The 16,065-nt window shown below is 40.0% G+C and overlaps 1 protein-coding gene across 2 annotated transcripts in view; it reads right to left on the reverse strand.

Annotated features, from left to right (window-relative positions):
• gcn1 (GCN1 activator of EIF2AK4) overlaps positions 1–15,713 on the reverse strand; it is a 40,773-nt gene extending 25,060 nt beyond the window's left edge. Inside the window, exons 1-25 of one of the 2 annotated variants that reach the window (XM_054772479.1) lie at positions 15,572–15,713; positions 14,744–14,846; positions 14,608–14,671; positions 14,399–14,530; positions 12,860–12,968; positions 12,629–12,727; positions 11,695–11,829; positions 11,404–11,581; positions 11,232–11,306; positions 11,023–11,151; positions 8,824–8,874; positions 8,633–8,731; positions 4,679–4,852; positions 4,448–4,600; positions 4,277–4,369; positions 4,127–4,196; positions 3,019–3,178; positions 2,708–2,897; positions 2,499–2,623; positions 1,544–1,722; positions 1,373–1,466; positions 1,190–1,303; positions 915–1,113; positions 694–834; positions 157–335 (exon numbers count right to left, since the gene is read on the reverse strand). In XM_054772479.1, the coding sequence (XP_054628454.1) occupies positions 157–335; positions 694–834; positions 915–1,113; positions 1,190–1,303; positions 1,373–1,466; positions 1,544–1,722; positions 2,499–2,623; positions 2,708–2,897; positions 3,019–3,178; positions 4,127–4,196; positions 4,277–4,369; positions 4,448–4,600; positions 4,679–4,852; positions 8,633–8,731; positions 8,824–8,874; positions 11,023–11,151; positions 11,232–11,306; positions 11,404–11,581; positions 11,695–11,829; positions 12,629–12,727; positions 12,860–12,968; positions 14,399–14,530; positions 14,608–14,671; positions 14,744–14,846; positions 15,572–15,589 (3,063 nt within the window). In that variant the 5' untranslated portion in view covers positions 15,590–15,713. Of the gene's footprint in view, positions 1–156; positions 336–681; positions 835–914; positions 1,114–1,189; positions 1,304–1,372; positions 1,467–1,543; positions 1,723–2,498; positions 2,624–2,707; positions 2,898–3,018; positions 3,179–4,126; positions 4,197–4,276; positions 4,370–4,447; positions 4,601–4,678; positions 4,853–8,632; positions 8,732–8,823; positions 8,875–11,022; positions 11,152–11,231; positions 11,307–11,403; positions 11,582–11,694; positions 11,830–12,628; positions 12,728–12,859; positions 12,969–14,398; positions 14,531–14,607; positions 14,672–14,743; positions 14,847–15,571 lie in introns of both variants that reach the window. The other variant, XM_054772478.1, reaches the window with a different exon arrangement.
• Between the last annotated feature and the right edge of the window lie 352 nt (positions 15,714–16,065).

The following is a 16,065-nucleotide window of genomic DNA, read 5'->3' on the forward strand; positions in this document are numbered from 1 at the left end:
CTTTACTGCATTTAGCCATTTTTATGTTAGAAAATGCTTAATTTATGCAACAAAAAAAACATTGCTTAAATATGCATATTCTTTGACATATAATGGGCTATATTACACAACGAAACAGCATACTTTATTAATGTAATGGAGTATTTATTAATGTACCTCATCAATAGCGGCCTCTTCATCTGTGTTAGCCCGAAGTTGGCAATGCTCATTGATGACTTGCAAAGATCTCGTCATCAAGGTCTCAGTCTCCTCGGTGCTGCCTGAGGACTCCCTGAGTGTGGCGTTGAGGAGAGGGAAGCAGAAGCAAAAGGCAGGGGCAGACAGTGGGGTCACATCTGCAAGGGAAAAAAACACTGCTAGTGACAAGTTTTAATACAGTGCAACCCATTTAAGTTGATGTCCCTCTGTATTGCTGACTCACGTCAACATATGCAGTTATCAACATAACCAAAATTGAAAATAACCATTACTCACACTTTTGTTTGTAATTTTGACCAGAGACATAATGTGAACCACATATCGTCAAAATCGGTCGACCATGTATGCCGACGTCGACTTATGCGGGCACTTTTTAGTAATAAGCAGAGCACGGTGGATCGGGACTTGATGAGTTAGTCGACATAAACAGGCTCTACTGTATCTTATTAAAAAGCCGATAACTATGATCATGGCGGTCCTCACCACTAGTCTTACCCTCTCTCTGAGGGACAGTGTGGTTATGCAGCAGCAGGATGGTGCGGGTCACTGCTTTGTTCAGGTCCTCCTGCTCCCAGGCCACATCCAGATCACAGTGTGGCTTCAGCAGTCGTAAAGTCACATGTCCAACAAGCACACCTTCAAAAGAACCATATATCACAACAGTATCAACTTGAACTGCTGTGTCTTTGGATACAAATATGGGGCAGGTCCGGTACCTAGATGATGGAGGTGATGTGGTAGAAGGCACACGCCAATGTCCAGGAAGACCTGCTGGATGCGTGGAGCAGCCAGAGGTGAGTGCAACAGAGGCAACAGAACCTGGAGGACTGAAGGCAGCTCCCTGGTGATCTGAGGCGGTCTCTCTTTAAGAGCAGCTTCGAGGAGGCCCACCACACTTTGCAGTTCTACATCCAGCTGGGGAAAACGGTGCATATCAAAAGGTCAACATGGGGAAAAGGACAACAAGTGATTTCTAGGAAATCATTGGTACCGCTTGAAGTCTGGTGCGAATAGATGCCTCTTTCTCACGTTGCGCTTGAATCATTTCCTTTTGTTTGCTGGTGAGCTGTACTTCATCTTTGATGCCTTTCTTCTTCTTCATCTCCTGTGAGGTTACGTTTAAATTCAGGCCCAGATATTGTATTTACAGTAAAGAAATGTAGCTTTAAATTACCTCCTGTAATTCAAGTTCAATGATCTGATCCTTGTAGGAGTAGGCCTTGTTCTCTCTCTTTATATTAGCCTTCTTGGTGTTTTCTTTCTGGGCACTGGACAGCGGTAGATCAGTCAAATACCAAGAGGTGCATTACAGTACATGACAGGCCCACTGGAACATGTCTTCTACCTCTCAATGATGGTGTTGTCATAGAGTTCTCCCTCTGGTGTCAGCATGATGGCATATTCCTCCTTGGTGACGTGAATTAGTGCAGGTTGGGAAAGCCCCTTTGTGACGTGACTGATTACACGAGGCAACAGCTTGTCAGGAGAGAGACCACAGAGGGCCCCAACAGCGTTTTTCACCACCTCAAGGAAAATAATTAAAAAATTAAAATAAGAAAACTATTTGGCATCTTATAAAGTCATCTGTATAATTTGTACAATGGATCCCCGCACATTGCCGATTCAGCATTCACAGCCCCACAAATTCACAAATTTTGGGTCAAATAAATATCTTTTGTTTTCATTTTAAAAGATGTTCTCCGAAAATAGACTATACTGTAAGTCAGCAATAATTTAGAAATATGTGTAACACGGGAAAAATGTACGGCATACATGCGTACTGTTTAAAAAAGTCACAATTTTTACACGTTAAGGGGAAGTGATAATGTTTTTTCGTCAAGTGTTGCGATTTCACACTGTGTTCGGCAGTCCTTGAACACAACATACCGGTAGTTGTGTACGTTGAGAGACAAAGGTTTGTTTGGCAAGCGATGTGGGTTATGTAGACGCGGCTTGGAGAAACGCCTTCTCTGGCGCTAGCCTGACCACGAAGCTAAAGGCTACACCATGACTCCGATTTCATCTGTCCATCCATAATTTTACATTATCATTCATTAGTGGTGAATACCCATACATTTACACTTTAAATGCATTTAATATGTTTGTGAGGCATATTTAGGACTTTTACCTTGATTGTGTCGAGAGTGAACAATGACAATGAACAATGACAATTGAAAAGAGAAGGGCAGCGTTCTGGAGCTGACTCTAATCTAATAATTATAACACTTTTATTGCTGATTACTTTGGTATGTATACATGATACAAGTATGTAAAGATTAAAAGAAAGACTCAAGGTTCACCTGCTTGTCAGTGTTGACCTCCAACAGATGTGGCAGAATCGCCTCCAGATTCTTTTCTAAAAATTCTTCTGCTTTTATGTTCATGGAGGAGAGCAGAGTTGACCACAGTCCACGGCGAGCTTCCACTGTGAAAGATACATCGAACTTAGTCAAGGTACAAAACTGTGTCAGCACAAACTAGCAAGCTAAGAAACTGCTCACTGTAGTACCTAAGGATGGATGATGAGCAACTATAAGGATCTCCATAGCCAAGTTCTCTGACTCCATAGGATCAGCCCATTGGCTGGCAGAGGAGCAAATGACATGGAGCGCGTCCAAGAGGACACGTGGGCGAGTGTAGCTGCGACCAAGCTCAGTTTGCTCTCCAGACTCTGAGATCAAGACATCCTGGGGCAAAACCTGGCAGTATAAAGCCAAAAGAATTACACCACTTTCCTATGCATACAGTGAAGTAAAATCAGAGTATCCAGGAGGCAGGATATCTAAAGTACTAATTGTTTTTAAGGGCGGCCACCCTCACTTTGTGTTTGTTAATGACAGCTCGGAGTTCTCCCAGAAGGCCATGTGCGAGGCTGGAGCCGCCCAGAGAAGAGAGCAGCTTCTTCACTGTCTGTTTAGCCCGCTTCCTCACAAGCCAGCTCTGAGACAACAGGACAGCCACTGTTGCACTGTGGTACATCCTGTAAGGAAGCATAGAAGTAGACAAAAAGTCAAATCAGCACACATTTAAACAGTATCAGCATTCTCATCTCATCTCATCATCACATTCCGAAAAATGACCATGCGTTTTTGAATGAATGACAGATTTGTTTTTATCTTAACAGCAGCATAGTTGTTTTGAGTTTGAACTCAAGCAAATGCTCATCTATATTTTACCTGGATCCTTGGCATCATCTTTATGGGCAAAGATGTTTGTGAACATTCTCATTCATCCAGGACATCGTGTTCTCAGGGCATTGAAGCCATCACAACTTGACTGTTGAGGTTATCTTTCACTCTCATCCAAGCAGGCTTCATCAGCTCATGCTCAAACACTAGAGAGGTCAGCTCTGCAAGGGAATCACGTAGGATCCAAAGCATACTGTATATCCTCTGAGGTAGAGGCACGCACAAACAAGAACGGTTTCACTCTTTTGTGTCTTTAAAATACTGTGGAGTGGGGCCTCTGCGAGCCAACTGCCGTCATTCGTGTGAAATCACTCTCATTGGCATTCCATTCAGTTGTAACAATGATCATGGACACACCTGAAACCCAAATCAATCCTCGGTTCAGAGACGGTTTCTGAACCTTGACCTAGATGGTCTCCCTTGAAAGAGTGAGGGAGGCCATCAAACACGACTGTTGTTGGCTGGCAAACCACTGTTACTTAATGACTGTCGTTTTACGCCGCAAAAGAGTGAAGCTGTTCTTGTTTGGGTGTGCTTCTAAGAGGTTAAATACTTTGGATTCTGAAGCATCCCCTCCAACGAGAACTGTCCTACCTAGTGTTTGAGCATGAATTGCATGCTCGAATGAGAGGCGAAATGTCTTCTGAGACAACCTGAACAGTCTGGGCAAAGAAGTGAATGATGTTCTATTCGCTGCTAAAGGACTTCATTCAGTATACAAGTAAAGAGCAAACACTCACTGAGATTTGTTCAGCCTGCAGGCATGGTCCAAGAAAAGTCTTTCGCAGAGCAGCAGCACAGTCAGCTGAGCTAAAGACAGACCAATGAAAGAAACATTGTTTTGCACTTGAAATGCACTCTTGGTGATCATTATTCATTCATTTGCCCACTTTCATCGCTGGCCTGGGAGAGGAACTTCTCTGTAGTGAAAAGTGGCTTCTTTTCATCCAATATCAAGTTCCAAAAGTTGGAGAATTTTGCCTCTGTAGGAACAGAAAGTGTCAGCTGTCAATACAGTTTTTTTTAACCAGGCCCCATGAATAAGATAAGACTCGCATCACCGGTCATTGTTTCAAGCAGCGCCAGTCGACTCAAAAGAACTGAAGCTGCCACGCCTTCAGCAAGCAGAGCATGCTGGGAGTTTTGTGCTGCGGCTTTCTCTATTGTTTGGAACAGCAGTGGTATGAGATCTGAGGCCTGTGCCAGAGTGTCACCTGAGAAAAGGTAGAAAGAGACAATAAGTAGGACATCAGGCATTTAGTCTTCAGGCGTTTACTCTTGGACAGACGCACCTTTGAATGTGCCCAGCATGGACTGGATGTAGGCATGGCGAACGAGAGAGGTGGAGGTTTTGAGGGTGAATGCCTTCTTTAACCAATCCAGCAGAGCAGTCGGAATCTCCACCGTGAGGCGACTGCTCCACTGGGAAAGCACCGACACGGCATGCACCAAGGTGGCCTCGTGAACTAAATGAATACGTGAAAATGAATGCTTTTTATATAAATCAAATATTTTCAATGACACAGTCCCAGTATTAATACCTTATAAAACCTATTAAGTATAGGCTACTGCTAAAAAAAAATGGTCACATTGAAAATCATAGTATTGATTATTATGCATTTTATCATTACACCTAATGAGAATCATGGTACTGTTGGCTATGTGAGCTTCCAAGGATATGCCTCATTGGCCCTCTGTCAAACAGATAGTGTAAAACCCCACGTTACATGAAAGGTAGCGACCCTAATGAGGATAAGCGGCATAGAAAATGGATGGATGGACATTACTGGTAGTGGCAAAGACACGAGAAGAACAGAAAACAAGAGGAAGATATGAGGATAAAGAGTTACTGTACAGTATGTGGACAGCACAAGCAAGGCCTTAATCTCCTTGATGTAAGATGTAGTGCAGTGTAGCGACTCACCAATAATTTTGACCCCCACAGATCAATTTGGTGCACCCTATTAAGAATTGTCCATGTTTATGTGGAGACTATTATTGAAACCTGTACTTGGAAAGTGTCACTTCTGCTTCCGGTTTGTGTGTGTTGTTTAATGCAATACTCACGGCTGCTTTCTATGAGCAATTGGTGCAGCAGCCATTGCCGATGTGAGTTTTCGAATGCTTTAAGATATATATTTGAAGCATTAATGACTTCTCCTAAGTGTGTGTGGTGTTTTATTGATGTTCTGATATCGTCGGAATGTAATGTTTATTTAGTAAATAGCATCTGGCTGCTAAAATAATTAGCAATTATGGCTAACGTGCGTAAGTAATTGGCAAGGTACATATGATGCCATTGTTTATATTAATATACAGTTCATATGAAAAGCCGAAAAGTTCCGTACACCGTTTTCCACGCCAAGTATGATACCTATAAAAACACAACTTGACATGAGAATGTGCGCACCGCTACGCCAACATTGTAGTTGGCGTACGCACCTTTTGGAGACAGGGCAAAAAGGCGACGCACATTTTAAGTGGTGAAGTGAAATCATATGTTCGAAATAAACATGCAATGGAAGCCAATAAAGATTTATCGAGCATAGCATGAAAACATCACGCTGTAATTAACTTAAAACATTTGTGGAAAGTGTTACTTGACATGACACTGATGGATATCATATGTCATTTATCATAAACACCATTACCCACCATTATTATAGTATGCCGACTAAAAGATACAGTACATGAAAAACACAACGCAGCACTTGAATACTTCATCATTGAATTTTATAATCATGATAATATTATGTGTTCAATTAATATTAATTAAAACAAACATCAGGTTGGAAATTTGGAAATTAAATAATTCTAGGGTTTAAGTTTACAGGACACAGATCTAATATGTCTTTAGTGCTCCGTTTCTAGCTTTCTTTGGACAGTTTATTAAAAAAAAAGGTTTTTGTTGCATACGTTAAGTATGTCATCAATAGCAACATTTATTTACTATGCACAGCTTTTATTTGTGTGGATAGGGCCGTGTGCGTAAACTTTCTCTTTCCTTTTCCATAAATGACGGGCGTTTCTTTTGTTGTGCTTTGAAATAACACACATTAGTTCCTCATTAAATAATTATAATATACATGTATAATATACATGTATAATATACAATATATACACCTAATATTTTGATGGTTTTAACGCCATCATTAAGATCAATATTTTTAAGAAGAACTGAGCAAAATTCAATTCAATCAAGGGTCATTAAATATGGACGCCGCATTCATGAGCCACTTTGCATAGACCATTTATGGTGAATAGAAGGCATAGAGAGGGCGTGACGTGGGGTGGAGTTGCATACACACATTTGGACAGCAGGTGAAGCAGAAATTGCGGGAATGTGTGCGTAGGCCACATGTTTTTGGGTTTTTTTTTAATGTATGAATATTTTTGTCCGTACACACATTTTGGGTTTCTGGCGTACACAGACTTTTAGTCAGATTTCCATGCACAGTTTTATAAGTAAGGCCCCTGGTCTGCCAGAGAATAAGAGGACGGAGCAGGAGGGGTGGGTGCCAACTTACTCACTATATTTAGTGAGTAATCAGACGTCTAGATGCTCTTTTTTTTTTTTTAAGGGACTGGTGACAAATCTAGTAGACACTTTTGGCGACATGAAAAGACATGAAAAACACATCATGGCCAATTATGCAAATTCAACAATTACCCCTAAACCTCCACAAATAGATTGCAGTCCTGTGGCAAACTGATTTTAACTGTTTTGTGTATACGGTCGTCCTTTGCTACCTCGTGGTTCAAGCATCACTCCCTCACGCTATCATGGTTTTTCAAATGAATAAATGATCTATGTTTCTTGGTTGAATACAGCCTATTAGTAAACAAAAAAAGCATATTTAAGCAAACTGAGTATTCTTGGCCTGAATTAAACAGAGTGAGTTGTGGCCGACAGCAGCTCGTGTGTGAATGTTCATTTTTTTATGTCTATGCTGCTTGTTACAGTTTTTCTCCATTGATTCGGCTCATTTGTTGAAAAAGAAATTACATTCTCAAAATAACATGGACTAACCTCCAAACAACCTGGCAATTGTTCACAACAGAATTGAATTTCTCATTCATTTCATCAAATTGCAACTGTCTTATTCATGTCTCAGTGTATAGTTAGATCTTTGCAAATGATTTAAGTACAGGTAGCTACAGTTAGCACCGTTAACCTACATTTAGCACAATTTCCAGTTGAATAAATCTTGTTGATCTAAATTGATTGTCGATTTTCAGGTCTAATGGTTGTTCTCTCCAAAACATTTCAGCATCATTTCATTGTATAAGTCATCACATGCACAATAGTCTGTTGAATTGTCAAAGTTAGTCTGTAATATACTGTAAATACCTTGGAACATTGGACAAATTGTTTATTTGACCGTCAGGTGAACCTATAATTTGTACTGTGATGTGGATAAGAGTTTGTAACCAGACAGAGAGCAGTGTGTGGACACCGAGGAAGGCGAGGATGGTAGCCAGGAGAGGGAGGGTGAGGACAGCGACCAGGGAAGAACTGTCAGTTGTGAAACTCCAGCTTAATTTACAGCACTGTAGGTGACATAATTTCCCTAGTTTTTTTTGTGTTTGTATTACAGTATGTCATAATAAACACATTATTTTATGGATATTGTATGGAAGATACTTTATGTTTGTGGATAAAATTAGTTACAATCTCCTTGGCAGTGTGTGATGTAAACCTCGGATGCTATTGTCACCGTAAAATCTAAAAAACTTATTTTTTTTTTAGTTTTATACACAAATGTTTTTTATTACCCAGACAACAAAACAGTACAGTAAACACTGTCAATGAAGGCTGGCCTATGACTGAGAGGTGGACATGAGTGAAATTTCAATGGTCCTCTGCCATAGTGACAAAACATCCAAACATTTTGACTTGCAGTGTTTACACAATGCCAAAGGGACAATGCATTTTGGGGCCACTAACAATTTATATGGGGAAGAAATTAAACTTTGACACGAGATATGAGCTTGTGAGAGATATGATGAGGGAGATACAGGTATGAGATGTGTGAGACATGAGCTTTTGTATTGTGATGAACTGTAAGACTGTTTGTCCAAATGATCTTAAGGGTTTTGAAAATATAATTTCTTTTTCAAGAAACGAGCCAAACCAATGGAGAAAAACTGTAATAAAGCGATTGAAGTGCATCGTGATTCTCGAGGCCTATTAAGGGTCACGATAGAGGGAAAGGACAGTGAGAAGAAAAAGAAGGAAAGAATACCTTCTTGCTGCAGATAAGGGATGAACATCACTGTAACAGCAGAGCTTAGTGTTTGGTTTGAGGCCCCTGACACAGCATGATGGCTGCAGCTGCCAATCCCTACAAGCAGAAAATGTTATAAACCATAACCATGCTTCTGCACTTCATGAGGTTGAAATACATCATTCAAATATTGTCAACACGCCTCTTACCAGACAAAACACTCATCTTTTGGGTGACAACTGTGAGTTTTCCTTCAGATCCTGCAACCATGAACATTGAAATGTTATACATCAGCAGAGGTAGTCTGTCATTAATGACCCCCATTGTGTAACTGGGACTTTTTAAATGATGTTATAACAGTAATCACTTGTCTTCTCCACTTTTGAGAGAAGAGGCGCTTAAACAATCGGTTTTGAAGTTCCAGGTTCTTTTATTTATACGTCACAAAAAAAAAACTCTGACCCAGCCATACTTACTACCACACTTATTTCTAACTCTTCATTTTTGTGAGTTTATTGTTAGTATTCACCCATTATCAACTATGTTCTGTTATGTCTATTTCATACATATTATAGAATTAAATACATATTGTAGCATTAAATAAGCTACTCCTTTTGGACATACACAACTGTGCATTATAATACGTGATGTATTCCAATGTAACTTATATGCATGTTCAAATAAATTAAACCATTAGCACAGCTAGATCGACCTGCCCTGTGTATACGTCCACCTCTTCACAAAGGGCAGCTTTGTTGTAAAAACAGGCTTCGCTACATGTGAAATATATCCTGAATCCCTGCCAACCATATACACTACGTCCCCAACTTACGAACATTCGGAGATACGAACGCAAGCTGACTGGTCTATATTTTCATGTATTTTTCCTTTTGGAACTCCATATTTATGCTGCTATCTGCTTGACCAGTAGAGGGCACTGTGACACTGCTAATGGGACCAACAGGTAGAGGAAGAAGAGGAAGAGAAGAGAGGAAGGCTAAGTTGTAGTAGTATGATACAACCCGGACAGAGCGTGTGATTAAAGTTTATGAAGAGTTAATAGGCCTGCTTAATTCTACACCACCCACAGAACACTACCTCTTTTAGAAGAGTCTAAGGACGACGAAGATTTGTCCTTCTTTTCAATAACTCCTCCTCCACTACCAACGACGTATGCTCGACCACTCCTCTTCAAAGGTAAATAACATTTATCATGACGTATTATTATATGATTTTTATTAGTGTTATTTTCATTAATTATCCTCGTTTAATATTACTACTGCATCCAAACTCATATTTACATACATACACACATACTGTATATGTATACACGTACATGTAGTACCTATATCATTGGTAATATTACCTTTTGTTCGACTTACGAACAAATCGACTTGAGAACGGTCGTCTGGAACCAATTGTGTTCGTTGGTTGGGGACTTGTGTACATGGGAGCCGAAAGTCGTCATTTTGCTTTTCTTCAGCAAATAGGCTAACTTACCGTGATGTTTCTGTTAAAATGTGAGTGTAATGTGTAGCACTGTAGCTCACATAGCTATGCTATTGTTGTTAACATTTGTGTCCTCCTGTCCCACTCCTTAATGTCATGTTTTTGCATCCGCTACATCACACCTATTACGTTCGACACGGTTACAGTATACGTATAGATAAAAATAGGGGTCTCCCAAGACAAGACGATACACAAAATTGGTTCTACGAGAATGAGACAAGGTTTTAACATTATTTTTAAGAAAATTATAATGAAAATGTTTTTTTAAATGGCAACGTATCGCAATCTACTAATTTAATTTCTACTACCTTACACTCTTCTGCATTCTGTGTGTATGCTAGCGGCCCTGCCTCCACCCACTGAGACTGCATGACTGACAAAAGGACTCCATTCATGCCATTGTTCTATGGAACAAATGCGCCAAGGTGCTGAAACCAACACGCAGAGTGAGAATCTTCCTGCCTGTTTGGAGGCGGAGACGAGGAAAAACAGACATGCATGCACATGGCAATATATTAGGGCTGGCAAAATTATCAAGTTCATTTTCATTTATTGTGTAATTAATTTGCTTTTTATCATCGCAGGCATCGTGCCCACAAGACTTTTTTTTCTGAACGACAAATCCTGTCACTTTTTAATCTCGCGAGGTCTTGTGACACCCCCAGTAAAAAGGGGATAAAGTGCACAATAGCACGTTCTCGAGTCACAGAGACAGGCACTGACAACTCATTAACATTAAAGCAACAGACGCACGAAACAGAGCATTCCCAGTAGGGCTTACAAGAAGGATTAAATTACAGCATCAAGGCTAGATTTTGGCCAATACACTCCGGCTTATTAAACATTTTTTGAAAAATAGTATAATATGGGGGACCTTGATAGGCAAATATTGATTTCACCTCCAAGAATCTTGAAAAGGTACGTTACAATGTCCTGTACAGCACTGGCGTCACTGCACTGCTGGGCCAAGTTCTTCATGGCCTGGATCGCTTCCTCCATTAGCTGGGCATTGTTTGCTTTCAGTTGGCCTGAAATGAGTCAGGATTAAAATATACCTAGGTAGCAGCAAAATGAATAAAACACAACCCATATATGAAACAAGTCTTACTTGCTATGGCCTTTCCAATATCCATGGAATACTGACTGAGATCAAGTGTCAGTGCAGACAGCAGGCAGGAAATTGCTGGTAAGAGAACATTTGGGAGATGCTGTGTTACTGATAGTAAGTCCGGTTCTTATTCTTATTAATTGTGCACATTAGAGTGCAAACAGCATCTCACCCTGCATAGCGTTCTCTGGGCTGCGCAGCATTGTCTTCTGCACACTGGGGAGAAGCAACTCCTTGAACTCTGAGTGGGAGACATGGCGTAACAGGGAGCCACTTTTGTCCAAAATGTGCTGCTGTGTCTTCGTCTTGCTTATTAGGACTGTTTTTATATACAGATCCAACATGGCACTCTGGAAAACAGCAAGTCAAAACATATTCATCATTCAAAAAGTGTCAAAGTCGTTTTTAATACAGTCACAATGTGCGCCAATCTATAATCTACAATGCCAATAATACAACTCACCTTATGTTTGTCAATTGTGGCCTTGTCTTTCTGAGCTGTGCAGAAGTCTAAACACACACCCAGCATGGCCAGAGTTGTAGAACTTGGGTCCAGACTCAACAAGGTGCTGATGTATTGATCAACTAGACCAGGATGCTAGGAAACAAAGATGTGGGACCTTATTATACGGCTATGCGGCAGATACATACAGGGTCTCTGCAGGTTTCAACAAGTCACATTTAAGAGACTTTAAGACCATAATAAATATAATTTACAACCCATTTCACATGGGTGTACAAAGTGCGGCGTGGGTGCCATTTTCCGACCGCAGCTTGCTCATTTTTTCTAATGAAATATACCGTATTATTAGATTAGATTTGCTTTGTCACCTACAACACAAAGCCTATACTGTATGGCTTAGAGTACAACATATTGATCTACATTAGATTGCTTTTAGCATGTGTAATGTACACATCAAAGTGGCCCGAACATCCTTCAGTTATTCTGTCTGCTATATCAATATTTTTATTCTTTGACAATTTTATTTAATGGAAAATTACCTGCCAGTAGATTGCAATGTCATTTTCATGCTTTAGTTTAAAAATAATTTTATAAGAATAAGAAGAAGAAATAATAGAAAGAATTTTAGGAGAAAAAAATTCTCTATATGCACAAAAAACTTACGCAGATTTGCTGCTATGTGTTGGCCCTCCCTCATAAACACATGATAATGGGACTGTCTGTGTAGATTGTCCGTATAGTAGACGCCATAGTAACTCTGCTTCTTAACACACCTCGTATGCACATCCCGCAACTAACTTGGTCGCGCATTATAACGCATCTGTTCATCAATATTGTGTGACATTAGATGCACAATGACATGTACATTGTTTTTTTTTTGTTTTTGTTTGTTTAAATCAGACTACAACAACTTGTGTTTGAGTGTCATACTCACTTCCTCACAAAGACGAGTGAGATTCTTCAGGCTGGACTTCTGAGCAGTGGATTTGGCTCCACCCACCACCTCAGCCACAAGCAGGCTCTGAACTTGCACCTAAGACAAGGCAGCAGCCAAAACATCAACTCAGGTGCAATGTCACATTTGGCCCTTAATTCAGTACATACAGACAGTCTTCGTTTAAATAAAGATGTTACAGAATTAAGATAAAGCAGAGGTTGTACTGACCATTTTCTTCCAGGTGGGTCCATCTCTTTTCTCTGGAGTAGAAAAGACAGTGGGGACGAGAAGACAGGTCCAAGACAGGCCAATGAAGGCAGCAGAGCCCGTGCTTTTCCTGAAAGCATGGTGAGCATAAAAAGTGATCATTCAGCCAAACCCAAAGTAGCTTTGCTGTTGTTTTGGAAGTTATTTCTATCAATAAAGATTGTCCACAGAAACCAAGTTGTCTTTGTCTATTTTACTATCAAAGTTTTGAGACACAATCGAAGAGAGAGCAATGCCGTCAGTCCGAAAGTGTAAGGAACAAAGACACAAACAGGCATCTATAATCAGAGCAAAACAGTTCATACAGTGGGAATATTGATTTTGCCACTACACTGTTGCTTCTTGTAGTTTTGTTGCTGTATTCGGGGTACAGCATTCAGTTGGAAGAGGTTGGCTTGTTTTTTTGAGTGTGTGCGCACACAGGCTTCCCAAATTGGCTTCTGACTACTTTCTGTGCAACTCAAGCTTTACCACTGTAAGGCAAACAAGATGGCCTATAAATGGTTTTATTATGGAGATTGTAAGCACAAAATGTCAGGTCCTCCCACAAATAAAGAACTTTTGATCAAAAATCCACCAATTTGTGGGATCACGAACACTGGATCGCAACTATACAGGCGTCCACTGTACAGTAATCCCTCGTTTATCACGGTTAATTGGTTCCAGGCTCGCCTGTGTTAAGTGAATTTCCACAAAGTAGGATTAGTTAGAGCATAGAAAACCAATTTACAACCTTCTAAATAGGTTTGTTAACGTTATTAGCACCCTATAGACACCTTTAAAATCATATTACTCAATATGGTTGACATAACAGAAAATACAGTAAGCCATTTAAGACATATATAAAGACTCGTACTCGTGTGTGTTGCTGCAAAAGTGTTCCGCTGGTGTGGACAGGAAGTGACGTCATGGGTTCAGAGTACAGTTTTGGCTCGGCGTGGGTTAGAGCCACAACAGTGCCCCTGTTAGGGATTATTGTGCCTGTTGTGAGATCATTCAAACCTGCAATAAAAGCCTCTTGTTTTGGCGATCAAGTCTGGTGCTTGTGTGTCTCCCCAAACATTACAGTACCATTACTGGCATCTAGTGACCAGTGTAGAATACTACATGTCATCGCAACATCTTTGAAATGCATCTTCTGAATGCCTTGTATTTGTATTTTACTTTATTTAGCCATTTTTATTCCTGAAAATACTTCATTTAGGCAGATATGTAACATTTGCTTCAATATGCATATTTTATTACTAATAGGCCGTATTCAACCCGGAAACAGCATGACTTATGAATGTATATATTTTTGAAAAACCGTGATAGAGTGAAGCCGTTGAATTCAAAGCGCGAAGTGCCGCGAGATTACTGCAGTAATAATAATAAAAATAATATACATTTACTTTTATGTAAAATATGTCCCTGTTTGATAGCCCATCCCTCTGGTATCTGTCTGGTGTGGTTTGCCGTGTGGTGTCAAAACTACTACATGAGCTACAGTCAGAAGCCTACCCCGGCTCTCCGTTTTTATTGACAAGTCCGCTGTTTTGAAGGCAGTGGAGAAGGCTCATCACCAGAATGTCGGGCTGACGCTCAGCCAGTTGAGCGATGGCAGACAGGAGCTCTCGGCGCGAAGCGGCATCCCTGAGAAACACAAACATTGGCTTCTAAAAAATGATGACAATGAAAGCAAACATCACAAACCAGAGGTGAGCACTTACCGATATCTGTGAGGAGTGAGACAGAAGAGCTTGCAAAGGCCTTTTATGGCAGAATCCGGTAAGTCTAAAAGAAAATGTTTGATGAGAAGAAGTTTGAACACTAAATTCAACCCAAAAAAAGCACAGCAACACTCACCTTTACCCTTTAAACACTGTTTCAGTTCTCCAAATACCTCCTTACGTTCTTTCACACTGGCTGTTGTCACTTTTAATGCAAATTTCTTCAGCGTGTCTGAAACCTGGAAGACAAATTACATGAACCGGGCAACTGAACATTTTTTTACTAGACAAACAGGAAAGGAAATCGGATGTCACGGTGATAAACACACTGACATGTTGGTCAGTATTTATTCTTTATGAGGTCTTACAATTAGTACATACATACAGTGCGTGGTGAAGTAGTTAAATTGTGTGAATGGGTGTTTACACTGAATGTATACTGTGCTCGGCAGAGGCGTTCTCAGTATCAACAATATAGCCCCTGTGTTAGACTTGTGGGTCTTAATAATTACACAAATGATATAATGAACAAATTGGGACTTGTTTTATCCAACAATCCGCACCACCGTATGGCATAAATACAAGATACAGTCAGACATATTATATATACAGTATTAGTTGTCTGGTGATTTTGAAAGCAATAATAATAATTATTATTTACTACAATACATCTCGCTGCCTATTGTGTTGATGATGATGTTGTTGTTGGTGGTGGTAACAAAAAGTTAATTACAATTAATGAGCACTGTTACTTGATGTTACTCGTAGTCATTCTCTGGCTACGTAGCACCTATTAGCCATTAAGCTAGCAAATTTAAAGCAACGTGTCCAATTGGGAGTTAACACGTGCTTTTAAATTTAATAACGGCACCCGAGCTTTATTGAACGTGGCTTATAAAAATCAAACAACCACACAATGTATTTTAAATAGTTTCTCGTACTCGAAGAATCCAGCCACACATACCTGCATGTCCGCTGCCATGTTGCCGGTGCTAACACAGGAAGCTATTGGTGACGCCACTACCGGCTCTGGTCTTTGTTTTTGTTTTTTTTAACAACCCTTTATTTATAACAACTTTCAAAGCAATTGCAATGGTTTTCATTTCCCTTTTTGTCAGAATACTTAATTGAAAGAATGTGTTGTTTGATTTTGTTCAGGAATCAGGAAAGTAGGTCCTTTTTCCAGAGACTGTTTCAATTCGCGTAAATCCGTACTTCCGCTGAGCATACTTAGCGCTCAAGTATGTTCCAACTTGACTCAGCCAGTACCCGGATGTTGTGCTCAACACGCCCCAAATGTTTTTTTTTTCCCAATATAATTGCAACTCAGTATACAAACAGCCTTAGAAAGACACCTTGAATCAAATTTCACGATGAGCCATTTTCTTATGAACATAAAATAACCTACATAAAAACACGACCAGAAAAAATAAAAAAATATAGGAAATATATACCCCT

Source organism: Dunckerocampus dactyliophorus, chromosome 4 (assembly GCF_027744805.1).
Source record: "Dunckerocampus dactyliophorus isolate RoL2022-P2 chromosome 4, RoL_Ddac_1.1, whole genome shotgun sequence".
Lineage (NCBI taxonomy): Eukaryota > Metazoa > Chordata > Actinopteri > Syngnathiformes > Syngnathidae > Dunckerocampus > Dunckerocampus dactyliophorus.